General features: G+C 37.9%; 2 protein-coding genes across 5 annotated transcripts in view; one reads left to right on the top strand and one right to left on the bottom strand.

Moving 5' to 3' along the window:
- Positions 1-41: 41 nt before the first annotated feature.
- LOC107219425 lies at positions 42-6858 on the bottom strand. 4 transcript variants are annotated; one of them, XM_046734936.1, is made up of 8 exons: positions 6617-6858; positions 6067-6538; positions 5862-5968; positions 5102-5784; positions 3847-4048; positions 3510-3659; positions 3315-3432; positions 42-3216 (listed from the first exon to the last, which is right to left on the bottom strand). In XM_046734936.1, exons 4-8 carry the CDS (start codon positions 5274-5276, stop codon positions 991-993), a joined length of 2871 nt encoding a protein of 956 aa, XP_046590892.1. In that variant the 5' UTR covers positions 5277-5784; positions 5862-5968; positions 6067-6538; positions 6617-6858; the 3' UTR covers positions 42-990. The 4 variants fall into 4 exon arrangements, with proteins under 4 accessions (XP_046590892.1, XP_046590899.1, XP_015513132.1 ...); XM_046734943.1 differs by lacking the exon at positions 5862-5968 and having other exon boundaries at positions 5102-5267; positions 5375-5784; XM_015657646.2 differs by having other exon boundaries at positions 5102-5968.
- Positions 6859-7114: 256 nt separating this feature from the next.
- Positions 7115-14884, top strand: part of LOC107219410 (Ig-like and fibronectin type-III domain-containing protein 1) — a 171672-nt gene continuing 163902 nt past the window's right edge. The window contains exons 1-3 of the mRNA XM_046734882.1: positions 7115-7224; positions 8172-8297; positions 8492-8623. The gene's annotated coding sequence lies outside the window, so the exon portion shown is untranslated. The remainder of the gene's footprint in view (positions 7225-8171; positions 8298-8491; positions 8624-14884) is intronic.

Below are 14884 nucleotides of genomic sequence, written 5' to 3'. Positions count from 1 at the left end.
CAGATCATTGTTGTAAAATTGTAAACATGATTTTTTTCGGGCAAATTTATAAGAAAAAGGTGTAAAATGACTGCTGTAATCTTAATATTTTGTATTAGTCAAATTTTCGTAACAGTAACAGGTGAAAATTTGTTCCTAAATAAATCGTGCAACGTTATATTATATAAGGAAAATAAGTTAGCTGAATAAGTTGCAACTTGAATTAATAAAAATATATACGTTTATATATGTATGGTATATAGATACATATATGGGATTCTAAGCAAGTTATTACAAAAGGTGCGTTTAAGCATCATAATCACTCTTAAACGAAATTTTTTCTCATTTATTAATATTGTTTTTTTTTTTTTTTTCTTTACAATTCCGCAGAATTAATACAAATGCCATTATAACAGGTCATAGGAATTTTCGAATGCACGAGTAAATTGGATGAGCCATGCGGTAACGCTCGTCAATCAAACTCGAATAAACGTAGGTATTGATCATCGAAACCTTCGTGCATTTAATATTGTTACATATAATCTATTGATTGTTGTTTGATAATTTTTAGTATTCTTTATTATAATATACAAGGCATTTATTGAAAATAATTCTAAGGTGTAGTTTTAACGAAACTTTGTTTCTAATTATGCTAGCCAAGAAATCAACTTTTTAGTCAATTTAGCGAATCCATTTTGTCAAAATTATCAGCTAATGCATAGATGACACTAATAGAATGTTTTAGTAACTATTCCGCACAATAGGACGAATACGAAACCTAGCACTAGGTATTACTTTTTTTTAATTCCATTTTTCTGTTTTTTTTTTTTTTTTTTTTTTTATATATAGTTACATACATTATCAACACATATCACCCATGGTACATTTAATAATGCTTCACCAAACATAACTCTCGCGTATAATGTAACATACCAATCGCAGATGGGGTTAAAAAGAAAAAAAGAACAAATAACGAATTAATTTCATAATTGTGCAGAAAAGAAAGTGCATTTATATCTTAGGCAATTTGGGGGCTGTAACTAACGGGTTGTTTTGCTCAAGAAATTTTCTACCTGCTGTTTTATAGTCATAATTGCAGCCGTGAACTTCGGAGTACCTGTGGGCCGAGCAAAATAGATTTCCGCAACGGCAATTGTAGATGTTAGTAATATTTAGGCGCTTATGGCAGTGGAAGCAACGTGTTTTTACTGTCGTTTTTTTAGGGGGATTAGAAATGATGGGCTGTACATTCTTTTTATCTTTTGGTGCACTTTTTTGTACCTTACCTAAAATTTGAATATGCTTATCCAAACGAGTATCGTTAACGGGAAAATTTGGACGGTACAATATATCTTCCTTGTCATAGCTGTATTCTTCCGATGAAAGAATCGGACTTGTAACTCTGCCTAAGATTTTTATTTGTTTCTCAAAGAAGGCAGCGTCAGAAGGAGTTGGATTATACAAAGCATGCTCTTTTTCGAAATTATAATTATCTGTGGCTAAAACAGGGCTCTTAACACGCCCAAGTATTTTAATTTTTTGCTCGATACCAAGTTCTTCTAGTCTGCTCGAAGATGAGGGCTTAAATCCGGTAGATTCCTGGTTATCTACATGAAAAATATCTTTCGTACTAAGAATCGGACTACGAACACGCCCAAGAACCTGTAACTGTGGTTCTGCTCCACTAACTGTCTGTAATTCAGCAGTATCAAGCTGAAGATAGCTTGATTCACTACTGTCGTAACCAGATGCATCCGTAATTCTTGCTCCATCGTTTCCCAAACCAAACAAACTTTCTTTATTTTCATAACTTGATTCGAATATATCCTTAGCATTAAGTACCGGACTCTTTACTCTACCTAAGAAGTGAACATTGGAATCATTTCCAGAATGATGTAATCTACCTTCTGTATTGTCGTATTTAGGAAAGCTATTATCTCCCCCTTCAAAACTAGACTCGCCGAGTTTGTGAGTAATGTAATTACGCCCTGTTGTTATTCTGTTATACAGAGATTGATGAAATAATCGAGTTTTATCAGATGCGTTGAAATTAGTGAAATCTTTCTCAGATTCATAATCGTATGCTGAGGTGTCAGACATACGTTGAGCTAACAAATCATTTACATTTTCCATACAGATACTGTGATCAGCAAACCCATTTTCGAATTTCGGATTCTCAATTATATGTTTTCCAGCAATATTCTCCTGGCTAACATCACAGCTTTTTTGTTTGGGAAAAATTTCGTCGTATTCGCATTTCGAATCTGTGTCAGATTCTTCATAGCTATACGTTTTGTCAGACATCAGATCAGTGTAAGATTTTTGACAGATCTTTAGGTCTGGACAGGTTTTTGGACGTTCGTGATCTGTAAATACCAATCCGTATCTTCTTAATCTAAATCTACCTTTAGATGTACTCTTAGATTTGGAGAGTCTTTCGGAAGGTAATTGTGATATGGCAACTGTCGTGGATTCAGTCGATGTTACTGTGATTGGGCTTTGTGAAAAGTTTGTATCCAGGGGATTCTCTTCCTCGACTATCGCTATACTTGAAGAAGAGCATTCCATTGGCATATTCTCATGATTTGATAAAGTAGGAGAATGTCGGTGTGATCTGTACACGTTGGGGTCGCTAAAATTGTCAAAGCTCTTTTTGCGCAGGTCCGGTAGTGTAAGGTCTTTATCTGTGTTTTCATTTCTTTGCCAGTTTGTTGGGTCGTATCTTTCGAAGTTTGCATTGAGATACATATTATTGCATGGGTCGGTTGAGAACGGTTTTGATTTGCTGTTGGCCAATTCTTGTTCGCGCTTCTTCCGAGCCATCATTTCGCTCCCAATGTGACCAAAATTTTTTGTTTGAGATGCCATTTCGCTTCCTATTGAGCCAAATCCTCTCTGATTTAATTGCAACTCCTGATTCATGGGGTCCAACTTATTAGGCACAAATTTATGCGTGACGATATCGTCGTATTCCTTATTTGAAGGCATTCGTAAAGCGTTATAGTATTCTGGTGGCAGAGATTTCAGTTCTCTGGGTCTACGGTTTAAATATTTTTTTGGCATACTGCTCAAATTAAAACTCGCAGTATTAGGGTCAGGGAGTTTAGGAGCTGCAATTGGAGGTAAAAGAGTGGTATTTCTAAAATTTTCGTCCTCCCTGCATACCACGTTTGAGCTTACCAAAGAATCCACAACACTGGTTTTTTCATCCTCATCTTTTTTCTTCGATTTCTTTGACTAAAACACATAAATCAATTATGTTCCGTAATTTTTTGTCTGCAGGAGGCAGCCTCTGTTCTCCAAATAAATTACACAGATCAAGTTAAAATAAAAACCTTCTGAATCGAGAGCTTCTCCATTTGTTGTCTCAGAGCATGCATCTTTTCCATAGTTGTAGAATTTTCTTGCAGTCTCTCAGCTACCTCTTCGCAATCAGAGTCCGAGAAAATGTTTCTGTAGGCAGAATGTAACGTTTGATAAGGTTTTTTCACGAAAAGGGCTAATCTCAGTTGTTGCATATCCAAGTATACCTTATCGATGATCCACTCCACGAATCAGCGATGGGAGAGTAGGTGCCATCGTCATTCTCAATCACTTTAAACAAACTGACAGAATCGCCCTCTCTAAATACAAGAACCGTCACTCGACACCCTGGTGGCAGCTGATCCATCATATTTTCTCTGCGGAAAGGAATTTTCAGTACATGTAGTATAATACTTATATATTAATATGTTTATCCCGTAATAGTACATGAAACAGAAAAAACTAGTTATTAGAAGTTGATAGTGCTTGTGGAAGTGAAAAATGTGTCTGAATTGGAAGATATCAAGACTAAACTTATCATATACAATTCTACAGTTCACTAACTTGTTATTTTCGACAAATTCGCGAAGTTCTCTAATGGAATAATCATCCACTTGGGGTAAACGACGCGTGCTAATAGGTCCACCTCGCATTGACAAGACCAGCTTCAAGGTAGCACCTTCCCGTATGTTATGGTCCAAAAGTGTACTTGAATCGGAGAGTTCGCATAAATTATATACTATGTTCTGCTGAGATACTGGAATACCTGTAATGGAAACAGAAACACAATTTCCATTAAGATGATAAAATAAATTTATATGCCCATCAAAGATTTGCTGCAGGGATACTGTAATCAATATTTTTCCAAAGTTCAACCTCTTATTAACTTATTAGTAGTGAAAATAAATTCACAGTTGCATAAACCTATTTCATATTAAGTATCATGTTTTTAATATTTTAAGGCTTGCGAAGAGGTGGAACAGACATTAATGTAATGCATGAGTTGTTCTTTGCAATACTAATACAACTTCATTTTCACCTAACATACAATTACCAGTCATTTGATAATGAGACAATATTTTATCACTATATAGTGTGCACTGACTGAGATAGTTCGGTACAAGTATATCCCACAGACCATTTCGACGAAACGTAATAAATGAAGATGAAAGAGATGAGCATTTTATGAATTTTCTGTCGTCCGATTTTTGTTTCTAAATGATTTTATCCACTTCATTAAAGCGAAATAAATCTCTATTAGAAGATATTGACAGATGTGAGTTCTTACAACTGTACTACAATTATGTTAGCTGGCGTGAGGAAATTGTAAAATGAATATTTGTCAGAATTAGTATCAGTGGTAAAATGTATGTTTCAAGCTGCCAAGATCTTCGAAGCTACATTATTATTGTTTAACCAGATCACAATCCCACAGTTTACAATACATGTGCATTTAACTATATGTATACAAAATGATACAGTATTCATCATTTTGAAGCTCTATATTATGTTTGAACTTGAATATGAATCACAGATTTATCAAGTTACTGTATATTAAAATATTGGAATTCTGAAATAAGCGTTATACTTGTATGGCGGGTTCATTGTCAAACTACACAGTCTGACAATTGTATTAGTATTCTGTGATAGACAGACCAATGGAACCAATGTTAATTAAACAGTATAACAAATTTTGGTTCTATGAAAGAAAGACAAACTTTCAACTTGGGCGGGTCAAAATGCAAGACATATTAATTTTACAAACAGCAGATCACATCCCGTCTCAGATACGAATATCTAATACAGGCTATCTACTCACCTTCGACACGTTGAATTTTTTGTTTTATAAATCCGATGGTATCATTGGGCGACACAGTCATTTCGAATGCAAGGCCCATCAATGTTTCGATATAAATTTCCATAGACCCTTCACCGCCAGCAGCTTCTTCAGCACCTGCCGGCATCCAGGGCCGCCACTTATGCTCCTGAGACATGTTGCCCAATTTTCAAAGGAGAAACAAATATCGACACTGACTTTAGGCTTGTTACTTTTTGGAGTAATTTTTGTACACCTCCTGTTCACAGCTATTACATTTCACACGGATATGCAATATTGCCCGTTCCGTGGTTCTGCGCCATTTCTTGCCACAGATCACTTGACACGTTCCAATACCGTAGAAGATTCAATCAGATGGCCAATGTTGACACAGCATTGAAATTCGGATACACCGTTTACATTGATTGTTTTCCGTTTTTGAGCAATTAAGGTGGTGCTCCGATTTGCTAGTCTCTCTTTGTTAATCTAATACATTAAGTTGTCGTTTGATAGTTGAGGTGAGAAAACTGGAAATTTTAAAAACTTGGAGAAACTTGCGTGAGCACGAAACTAGGTGAAATAATGTCGAGTTGTGATTTTGGGTGTAGTTTGTCAATTGGTGGGCAGCCTGGACGGCTACCTGGTCCTCGTTAAAGTCGCTCAAATCTGCTCATCCGTGGTTACACCTGGAAATAATCCCGTGATAAGCCACTATGACGACGATGATTCACATCCTGCCAGTGCCCAACCGATTAGAAATTACTCATATATATTTTGCCCTCTTTTTCCCCTTTCTCCCTCTCTGTACTTCGCTTGTAATATTCGGGATTATTTTCCGATGCAGTTTCCTAGATCCCACGATTGCAGATTCTAAAACGCCATTTTCTTATTCCGACACCTGAACTATCCTACCATATTTGATAATTTTTTTTTTACAACTGTATCGGTTTTCAAAAAGATGTACTCACCATTTTTTTAACGATGAAAATATAACATTTCTATCATCTTATTTCAACGTCGCAAAAATTTGCCAAATACGTTTCACTGTTCACTAAGCTATTATATCTATTGTGTTTTGATTTGTCAAAGTGGCAATATGGAAACCTTATAACTGAATATTCGCCGATTTTTTTTTATCACCCCAATTGAGGAAAGTATGAAAATTCATTCGGAACCAAATATATTTCACCTCTCAACATTTATTTTACGTTCTATTTACGCTTTGTCGACTAAATTATGCACTAATTACGTAATTAGTTTCATCCTGCTATGCAGTATACGGTTTTTTTCTATTGGCATCAGTGTGTGAATGAGGTTTAGCCTGAAGTTGCTCACACTACGTCATGATACGCTGCGTATTGTGTGCAAAATTATGGGCGTACTTTGTTCGTTCTCGACCCGCCGCTACGAGTGAGCAGATTGTGTCCACAGATGGCGATACTAGAAAATAATTATTATTTCCAATCAGAGCGTGCGGATCTGTGTACATATTACATGTCTATAGGTCGAGTGCCCTACATTTGCCCTTCGACAACTCATAATGTATGTACACCATGTATTTTCCGAGTCTTTCAGCGGACTGCATGAGACTCCAGGTAACAGTGGGAAATTTCCGTATCGAAGCTCCCCGCTCCATCCCTGACGAAACTTCAAAAACCCTCATTTAGCTGGCTGTCTTCCGCAATCTTCAGTCACCGTTGATCCACACAGAGGACCCTTAGAGACCCTCGAAATAACTGGTTGAGAGATGAGATAGGGAATAGTCTTTTATAAAAGCGACTTCCATCTATTTATTTGGAACGGATTTAGGGGCCAGCTCGGTCAAAAAAGTTTATTTTACGGACCACTGATTGTTCGTTCTCTGAAAAAGGACAAGGTTTGCGATTTTCTCTCATTTTCGATTCATTTTTACACATGTTCTATTCGATAGAGCGTCGTCAGTAAATTCAAATTTACGCTTGACGCCGCGTGTAACGTCGATTTAGTAAACACAGACGTTTCTGTAGCGAGCAGCTCGACGCGCGACGTCAGTCGCTTCAGTTCCTTCGGAGTGGACAGAGAAGAACCACGCATGCCATATTAATCCAGAATTCAAATAGCAGTGCCTTTTTGATTGCTAAATTTCGGTAAGTGCTGAAATGCGTATTGTTGACCCGCGTTATTCTATTGTTTCGTGAGTTTGAAGAGCTGTGAAGAGTACATTACAATACGTCGCAGAAAGCATCTCTTGAATACCCGTTTATAAAATGCAACTGAAAGGCACGTATTATCAAATGGTTCGCTAAACGTATTCCTTACGTATTGAAATAAATTTATCGGGAAGTTAGCTGAAAAAAGAGCTCGCTTCGGTCGATTTTCTGTTTGGGGATCGGTATTCTAATCCTTCATTTCGTTACTGTATCGAGAGTTAATGTGTCACATGTGTTTTGTTTTTTTCGAACGGGGTTTCTTGACCGTGTTATAAAAAGTAGAACGTTCTCGATGCCGACGATCAAATAAATAAAGGTATTATGAATTAACAATTCAGTCTCCTCTGAGCTGAAACATTTATTTACAACGAAGGATTAAGTAGCGTATTAATATACAGAAATACCGAGCGAATATAAATTGACCAAAGAAAAATGAAACAAAAAACAAACGAACTCGTAACTTAGATCCGTACACGTTGAAAACGGTATCATGGCGGAAAATTGTATGTACATAAAAGTAGAAACCGCTATTATACATCAAACGGGGGCAGGAACACGACAAAAAGCAAGCGAAAAAAAGGTCAATCCGGAAACATATTAAGTACAGGTAGATGCAGAGTCGTCATCTGTGTATTACGGCGTTGCTTACTCTGAAATTTCGAGTGTCTTGAACTTTCCAGTGGCTTGTATCTCATTTTTAAATTTTACTATGCATCTCGTAATTACCACGCGATCGTAAAATGCCAGCGTCTGTGAATATTTATTGGTTATTCATTTCTTGTATTACTTTTTAAAAAAAATTGTACTAAATCTTCGATGCTGTATGTATGAATTTCAAAGTTATATTAACTAACAAGATGTTGTGTAATTTCACCTGATTACAGCAAGAAACTGGAACAACGTTGCTTGGAGTTGCTGATTATTTGGATTACAAGATCTTGTCAATGAAACTTGAAAAACAAAATGCAAAAGCTGAACAGAGTACAATGTTGTGGAAGAATAGAAAACAGGTATACATTTAAAATCATTCTTCATGACACTGTCACGCTAATTTAACTTGGACAAATTTGTGTTCCAGTCGAAATTTATTAGTATTTAGCCCTTGATTATATTTTATAAAATGATCGTAAATTTTCAATGATGCGTATATTGATTTGGAAAACAAGATACTAATAAAATTAGTCTATCTCTTGTCTGATTACAGGAGCAGGCTACATTGCAGCATTATTGTCAGTATTTAGCAGTTACCTGAACGGAGCAATCCCGAGCAACCGATCTATCATCGCGAGAACAAAGTGAAAACCAAACTAACCACTACAGTGAATAAAACTGGAAGGTTCGTAATCGATATGATTTTTGATTGTAATATCGCTTTTTATCGTAAATGATTTGAGCTGCTCACTGATTTTGCTTATTGCTTGTGTTTATTTATTAGCGTTTTATTATGATTTTTGCCGTTTATTTATAAAAATATTAGAAACGACTGAAATATGTACAAAAAATTTATTCCGAGACAGATAGTTTATAGAGACATGAAATCTAATCCAAGTATATCGTATCAATCTCTCTTTTCGACATTTCCGTTGGGTGGTTCCGTTCACACTTAGGCTACGACAAGGAAGGTCGTGATGTACCGTGATTTGACTAACTTTTGTAATCCACAGCGTTAGACGTTCACTTTGCCTCTTTGGTGCACAATCTACTAGTGAGATGTTCCGGATAAATTCCATCTACAGAAGGTAGAATCTCGAATTCTCTTGTCCACCCCCATAGTCTAGCCCCAGTCGATTTAACAATGTTATATGGAGCGTATCCTCGACAATCAAATATTATGTACCACGGGTAGATAACTGACTTGTATTTACCACCAGACTTATCTCAGATATTAGTTTAAAAAACTCGTTTCGTGTTAGGAGCCGCTACCAAACGAGAGACGCACTAAGCCTGACCAACTCAAAGACAGATGTCGCCATATCTCTTCTCTGTGTTATTCATACGTCAGAACGCGCGTTAAGTTCAAATTCTCGTATTTACTATAGAATTTGAGGTGATTAAATGCGAAAAAGTATGACAAGAAAAAAAAAGACGGATTTCTTTCTTTGTTAAAACGAATCGCCCTGTGTGTCCGTGTCGACATATGCAGTTACGTGAAATCGTTTTCCATCCCGAATGGGGTTCGCTAAAAAAGATGCAAGAGACGTTTGAGTCTTCTAGTATCACCGCGAACTTATCTTATCGTAGTATCTATAATAGAGTGAAAGTTCGTTGAAAAATTCTCATTAATCACGAGCGAAGAATGAGGGGTTCGAAGATAACTGGTGCGTGCTTACTTATGCCAGAGAACTTGAGCGAAATTTAAATCGATCGTCGACCCGCGTAGTTTCGGCAGCAATTAACGAAAGGTGTGAATAAATAATAATATTCATTTATCCAGCATTAGAATTTCCCTCGTCCCGTTCGCGTTCCGCATGTCTGACGTCGAGAAAATCCGAGTTACAAACACATTTGCATCGTAACTAACGAAGTTCTCATGTAATATTTGCAATTCAAAGTTCAAGGCAAACTAATTTCTTAACTTTATGATATGTCAATTTCATACCATCATCGTCATCTTGAAACAGGCAGAGCTGTGCAGGGGTTTCTCGACGGTGTTGCCGGGAGTCGGAATCTCGCAGACAAAGCGTCTCAACAGTACATGATAATTTTACTATCGGTTACCCCAGCAGGGCTTTATGTAAGTCCCGTGAATCGTGCTCGCACATTCACGCGGCACACATTCATCATACACCAGGACGACAAATTAGCATTTCAGGTACTCCCGTCTCCTGCAGCTCGTATAAGTTATTATGTCTGACCGAGTGAGCGCGGATAATACCAGAGCGATTTAGCGATGATCGGAACAACAAAGAATCCCGTCTTGTTTCTCTCGCCCGTCTCCATCTCATCGCTATTATAATATAATCACACGGGTGTATAGCAGTGCTGAATGGGAATGGATGAAACCTATCACACGATCGAGACCACCGCCGTCAAGGACTCGGTTTTTAAAGGACAAGGATATCCACTCCATTACACGGATTGTCATCAACTCGGACTCCGCGTTGCATCCAACAACAAGTCGGTATACGACACTCGGTGAACGGATAAACTTCACCTTGTGTAATGGAGCAGACCGAAGTTTACCTGAAAATTCCGTAAACAATTTCTTTTAATCACTCACTGCGTTTGCAAGAGGTTTCACTTTACCTTTTTCTCCGACGTGCACGCACGCCAGCAGCACACCAGGCCAATAATTCAATCTTGAAACGGCGGCGCAACGCGACGCGGCAAATTCTCCGTGTCGTAGTCACGACCTCCAATTATGTTAATCTACTGTATGACTGCCATAACTAAATGGGGGGATCTATTGCTAAACGCTTATAGTGTTAGCGAGTGCTGCACTATGGGCCATATTCCGTACATGCATGCGCATACGTATAATATTGCGTAACGTGGGAGACTGGATACATATACTTACCGTGTATTACATGTACAGTAGATACCTACGTTACCGATATGTATGTGTCTACGTATTCATGTATCTCGTATTTCTATATGGATAATGTTATTGTGAGCGGATAAAGTTACCAATATTTCATTTTTCCTCCACCGATGAAAATCGCTTTCGCCTCAAATGCAGGGAAATACTTGATCGGATTGTCTACTCTCTAAATGTGAATCGGTTATAAGTATACCACTGGAGAAAATCATGGTATATATATATATATACTGGAAATAAGTTAAAAGTGACCGGATCGTCCGTGTTGGTACATGCACTGGTATTTTGCAGTGGTCTACTCATAACTGGGAATCATTGAAATTTCACTGATTCAAATTTAGGGAGTATAGAAATCTTGTGTTTCCGTTTCGGATAAATTTACGTTCCGAATGTATGTACATGCAAATCGATGTCTGTTTACTGTAAGAATTCCACCCGTTTTATGCAATGATGCAGAGAAGTTTCAACCCGTTTGTCTGGCATGCTTTGCGCTTCGTTGTGTACCTCTACCTACATAGGTATTAAAAAAAATCCGTAGCTCGTGCTATTGCGGATTCGCGCATTCGTAATTGGCCCGCACTTTATACGTGCGAGGCGTAAGGATTTTTTTTTACCATATATACTGTACTAATTTTCTATATTCATAGAGAGTTGATACACAACGTCGGGAGAACCTTGGAATTATCTTATTTTACTTCGATGTTAACACGTAGCTTATAATTTCTATTATATATGAGTTTACAAAGATGCCGATTCAAGGTACCCTAAGTATATCTGCACAGATAAAATCTCTCTCGTGCAAAAACCTCGGTACCGCGGAATATATTGTAAATCAAAATGAGAATCGTGTCGTTGTAATCTAATTATATCACATATTATACGTACACTAAACGAATCTACAACGCACGATTCTTGTATCATAATGAATAAATGATTTGTTTTCATCGGTGAAATCCAACGTTACGTTTGTAACGTATTCGTTAGAGCGAAACGTACACCGCCTTGTAATTTTTTACTTCGACAGCAATTTTCGTTCACGTATACAGTGAGCTAATATTTATGTAACACGAACCCGTACCGTGATCCGATCCGTAAAATTTAGACGGTAACCGTTGAGCGGAAAGCATCTCCGTTACCATTAGGAGAAAAAGTATTGTTTTTCTTTCTTTCTTCTCCGAAAATGGTGTAAGTAGCCCACTTTGTAGGCGTCGAACGCGACGCTTTCCTTTGAATGGTCTTCCGTGGAAAATTTCGCCAACAGGCAACGCCCGCGACTCGAAATGTTGCCGGTGAATTTCTGACCTCCGAACTCATCAAATATAACAGCTCAGCCCTCGGAGTCGTGATTTCGAATGTGTTTCGTAGATGCTTTCTTGTACCGATTTGCACGTCCCTGGAAGAACCGATACTCAGGTAGACACACACCGCCAAACGGGTGAATGGCATTCGGTAATCAATTACGCAACTCTGTCTTACAAGTCCGCTATTGACATTGGAACATTAGTTAATACGGCCTCAGGCCTCGGACTTGACTCACGGATCCTGGTTCGTTGCTGGTGTGTGTTGGCTTGGACGCCGTTGCAGGGATCTTTTTCTTATTTTTTGTCAAGAGAACAAGAAACCTTTGTTATAACACCGAGAGATTTCGACGTAACTTCGGTAAAATTTAGGCACGCCAGTGACGAACGGGATAATTTACACTGGCGAGAAAACCGGAGGGAATTGAAGCGAATGGAAATCTCATTCGCGGGTGCAAATTCAATTTTTGAATATCGATATCGGTAGACTCGCAACATTTCTTCCTTCCAATCACGTATTCAATTTACAGTTTCGTCTAATTCCAATTCAGAATATACAAATAGACGCCGTCCTTTTATTTATTGTAACGGGGAATATAAAATTGCCTTTCGGATGACATTACACGTATATATACGCATCTGTTTGGCATCTGATTACGCAGATTCGAATTCTTTAGGAAACACAGATTTCTTACGCGAAAAATGTATGAAGTTTAATTTTTCAAATTCTCTCGCATTGCATCGTACATTTTCCATATTGCAGGAGAATGAAAGTAGTTAGAATCACGACAATTGCAGGCCTACTACGAACAGCAATTACGGATTATAATTGCACGGAGGCATTGCACCAAAGAATCGGAGTAGCCTGGTCAGCGTTGCGTTATAATTGTGGTATAACGCGTTGTAGTAAAATAAATGAAAAGTGAAGATAACCCTACGGGATTTCGCAGATCGGGCAGAAGTCGTGTTCGTATTTTAATTAAGATTGCGATCCAGGCTAATGAACAATTACGATATCTCATCTTAACTACGGTATATAAAGTGCAAATTAGTTCCATAAAATTGAAATAGTCGATTTAACAAAGAAAGATTTCGGCAATATACGTATTCACCATAATACGCGATTGCTAAATTAGCGATATCGACACCGACGTTTATCGATTTGTCGCAACAGTATAACAACCTATCGTAAATTTGCAAAAAAATCCTTCGATCTAAGACCTGTGTTCCCGGTAGTTTTTTTTTTATTTTCTATTGCGAAGTAAGAATTATTACATAACGCGCGAATCGAATAGATAATCAGATAATTACCATGCGAAATTTATACAACCCATCGTACGAAGATCAAGTTCGATGCCATTGCGGGGATTTTTGTGTTGTGAACCGAGAGTGAAAGAATTTCGTTGCCTGGTTATTATTATACATTTACGGCTAACGGTATAAAACTCGTTTATTATTTCGTAATGTCTCCGCGGGCCGACGCGATGCCTCTAATGCTTTGGTACCTTCGTTACGTTTTACCTCGTGCGCCACGTGCTTTGGCCGAGGCCCTATTGAGAGTTTGAATTATTTTTTTACACGGCGCGGCGAATAATAAATGGACGCTGAATGGTTACGCGCCGGGATCGTGATTCAAAGTGATTCTGACCCGGCATCCCATTGTGCAGGCAGTTGCGGTCGGAAAACGGCGGTCGGATATAACAGTTCGGTTGGCCAGCGATTCTGCCAATTTTCATAAATATTAAAGATCTTTTGTTGAGGCTTGCACGGAGTTTCGAGGCTAAAAACTTTCAATTACAATTTTCCACGATCGAGAGTTGGGAAAATAAATTGCAAATACGCTTGCGGTGCTGTATATATGTATTTGTAGAATTTCGCGAGGTGGCATTTGAATAAAAATCGATCCTACGATACTTCGAACCTTGCGTATTTTGTTCGTATTACAAAATAGTACGAAAAAGTAACCTTCGCATTAACAGGCGTCTGAAACTCGTGGCAATTTATACGTCATTACAACCTGGATATTATTACACTGCACGCGATCTTTTCCTCAGGTTGCAAAAAGCAGGTATACGTAACCCGATTTTTTTCGTAAATGCAGAGAAGCAAAGTAACTTGTATAACAACTGAGCGAACCTGAACAGCGATGGGATATAATTTTATATTTCGCTTCAAAATCTTGGCGGTAAACCGTTTATTTGTTGCATTTTGTTTTTGAAATCCCTATAATGCGAATTAGCTGTTGTTCTCCTCACCTGATGCTCCGTGAGTTATGAAAATTGCGCGAATAACGCGCGATATGGTTAAGCTAATTTCTTCGCTATTTGAAGCACGTTAAAAAAAATAAGAGGAAGAATTTCTTCAACGCGTACCTACCGATTGCGTATAAGTAAAACTGTATATACGTTTAGGCAGAAAAGTGATGTTGATTTGCGGAAAATCGGAATTACTTAACCGTGTTAAGACGGTAAACAACGTAGGAACAGGAACCCAGCGTTGCGACTGCACTAATTAACCAACTAATTAGTAAACTTGTGGAGAGTGCGCGAAACTTATTTATTTTCGCCCATATTATAGTTAAGCCGCCGATCTCGGGGCTGCGGAACTGATTTCCGTATCTCATAATTATTGAGTTTTAATTAAAAGTTTTAGAGATGGAAAGTACCGCAGGCACCAAGCTGGGTTGACGTTTCCCTTGTACAACGGCAAGTCGCTGTCAGAGTGAATAGATACCGGATAACCTCTGGCATATTTACGATCA

This window comes from Neodiprion lecontei, chromosome 1 (genome assembly GCF_021901455.1).
Source record: "Neodiprion lecontei isolate iyNeoLeco1 chromosome 1, iyNeoLeco1.1, whole genome shotgun sequence".
Taxonomy (NCBI): domain Eukaryota; kingdom Metazoa; phylum Arthropoda; class Insecta; order Hymenoptera; family Diprionidae; genus Neodiprion; species Neodiprion lecontei.
Note: the sequence above shows the minus strand (reverse complement) of the source record. Positions and strands in the feature narration are given on the sequence as shown.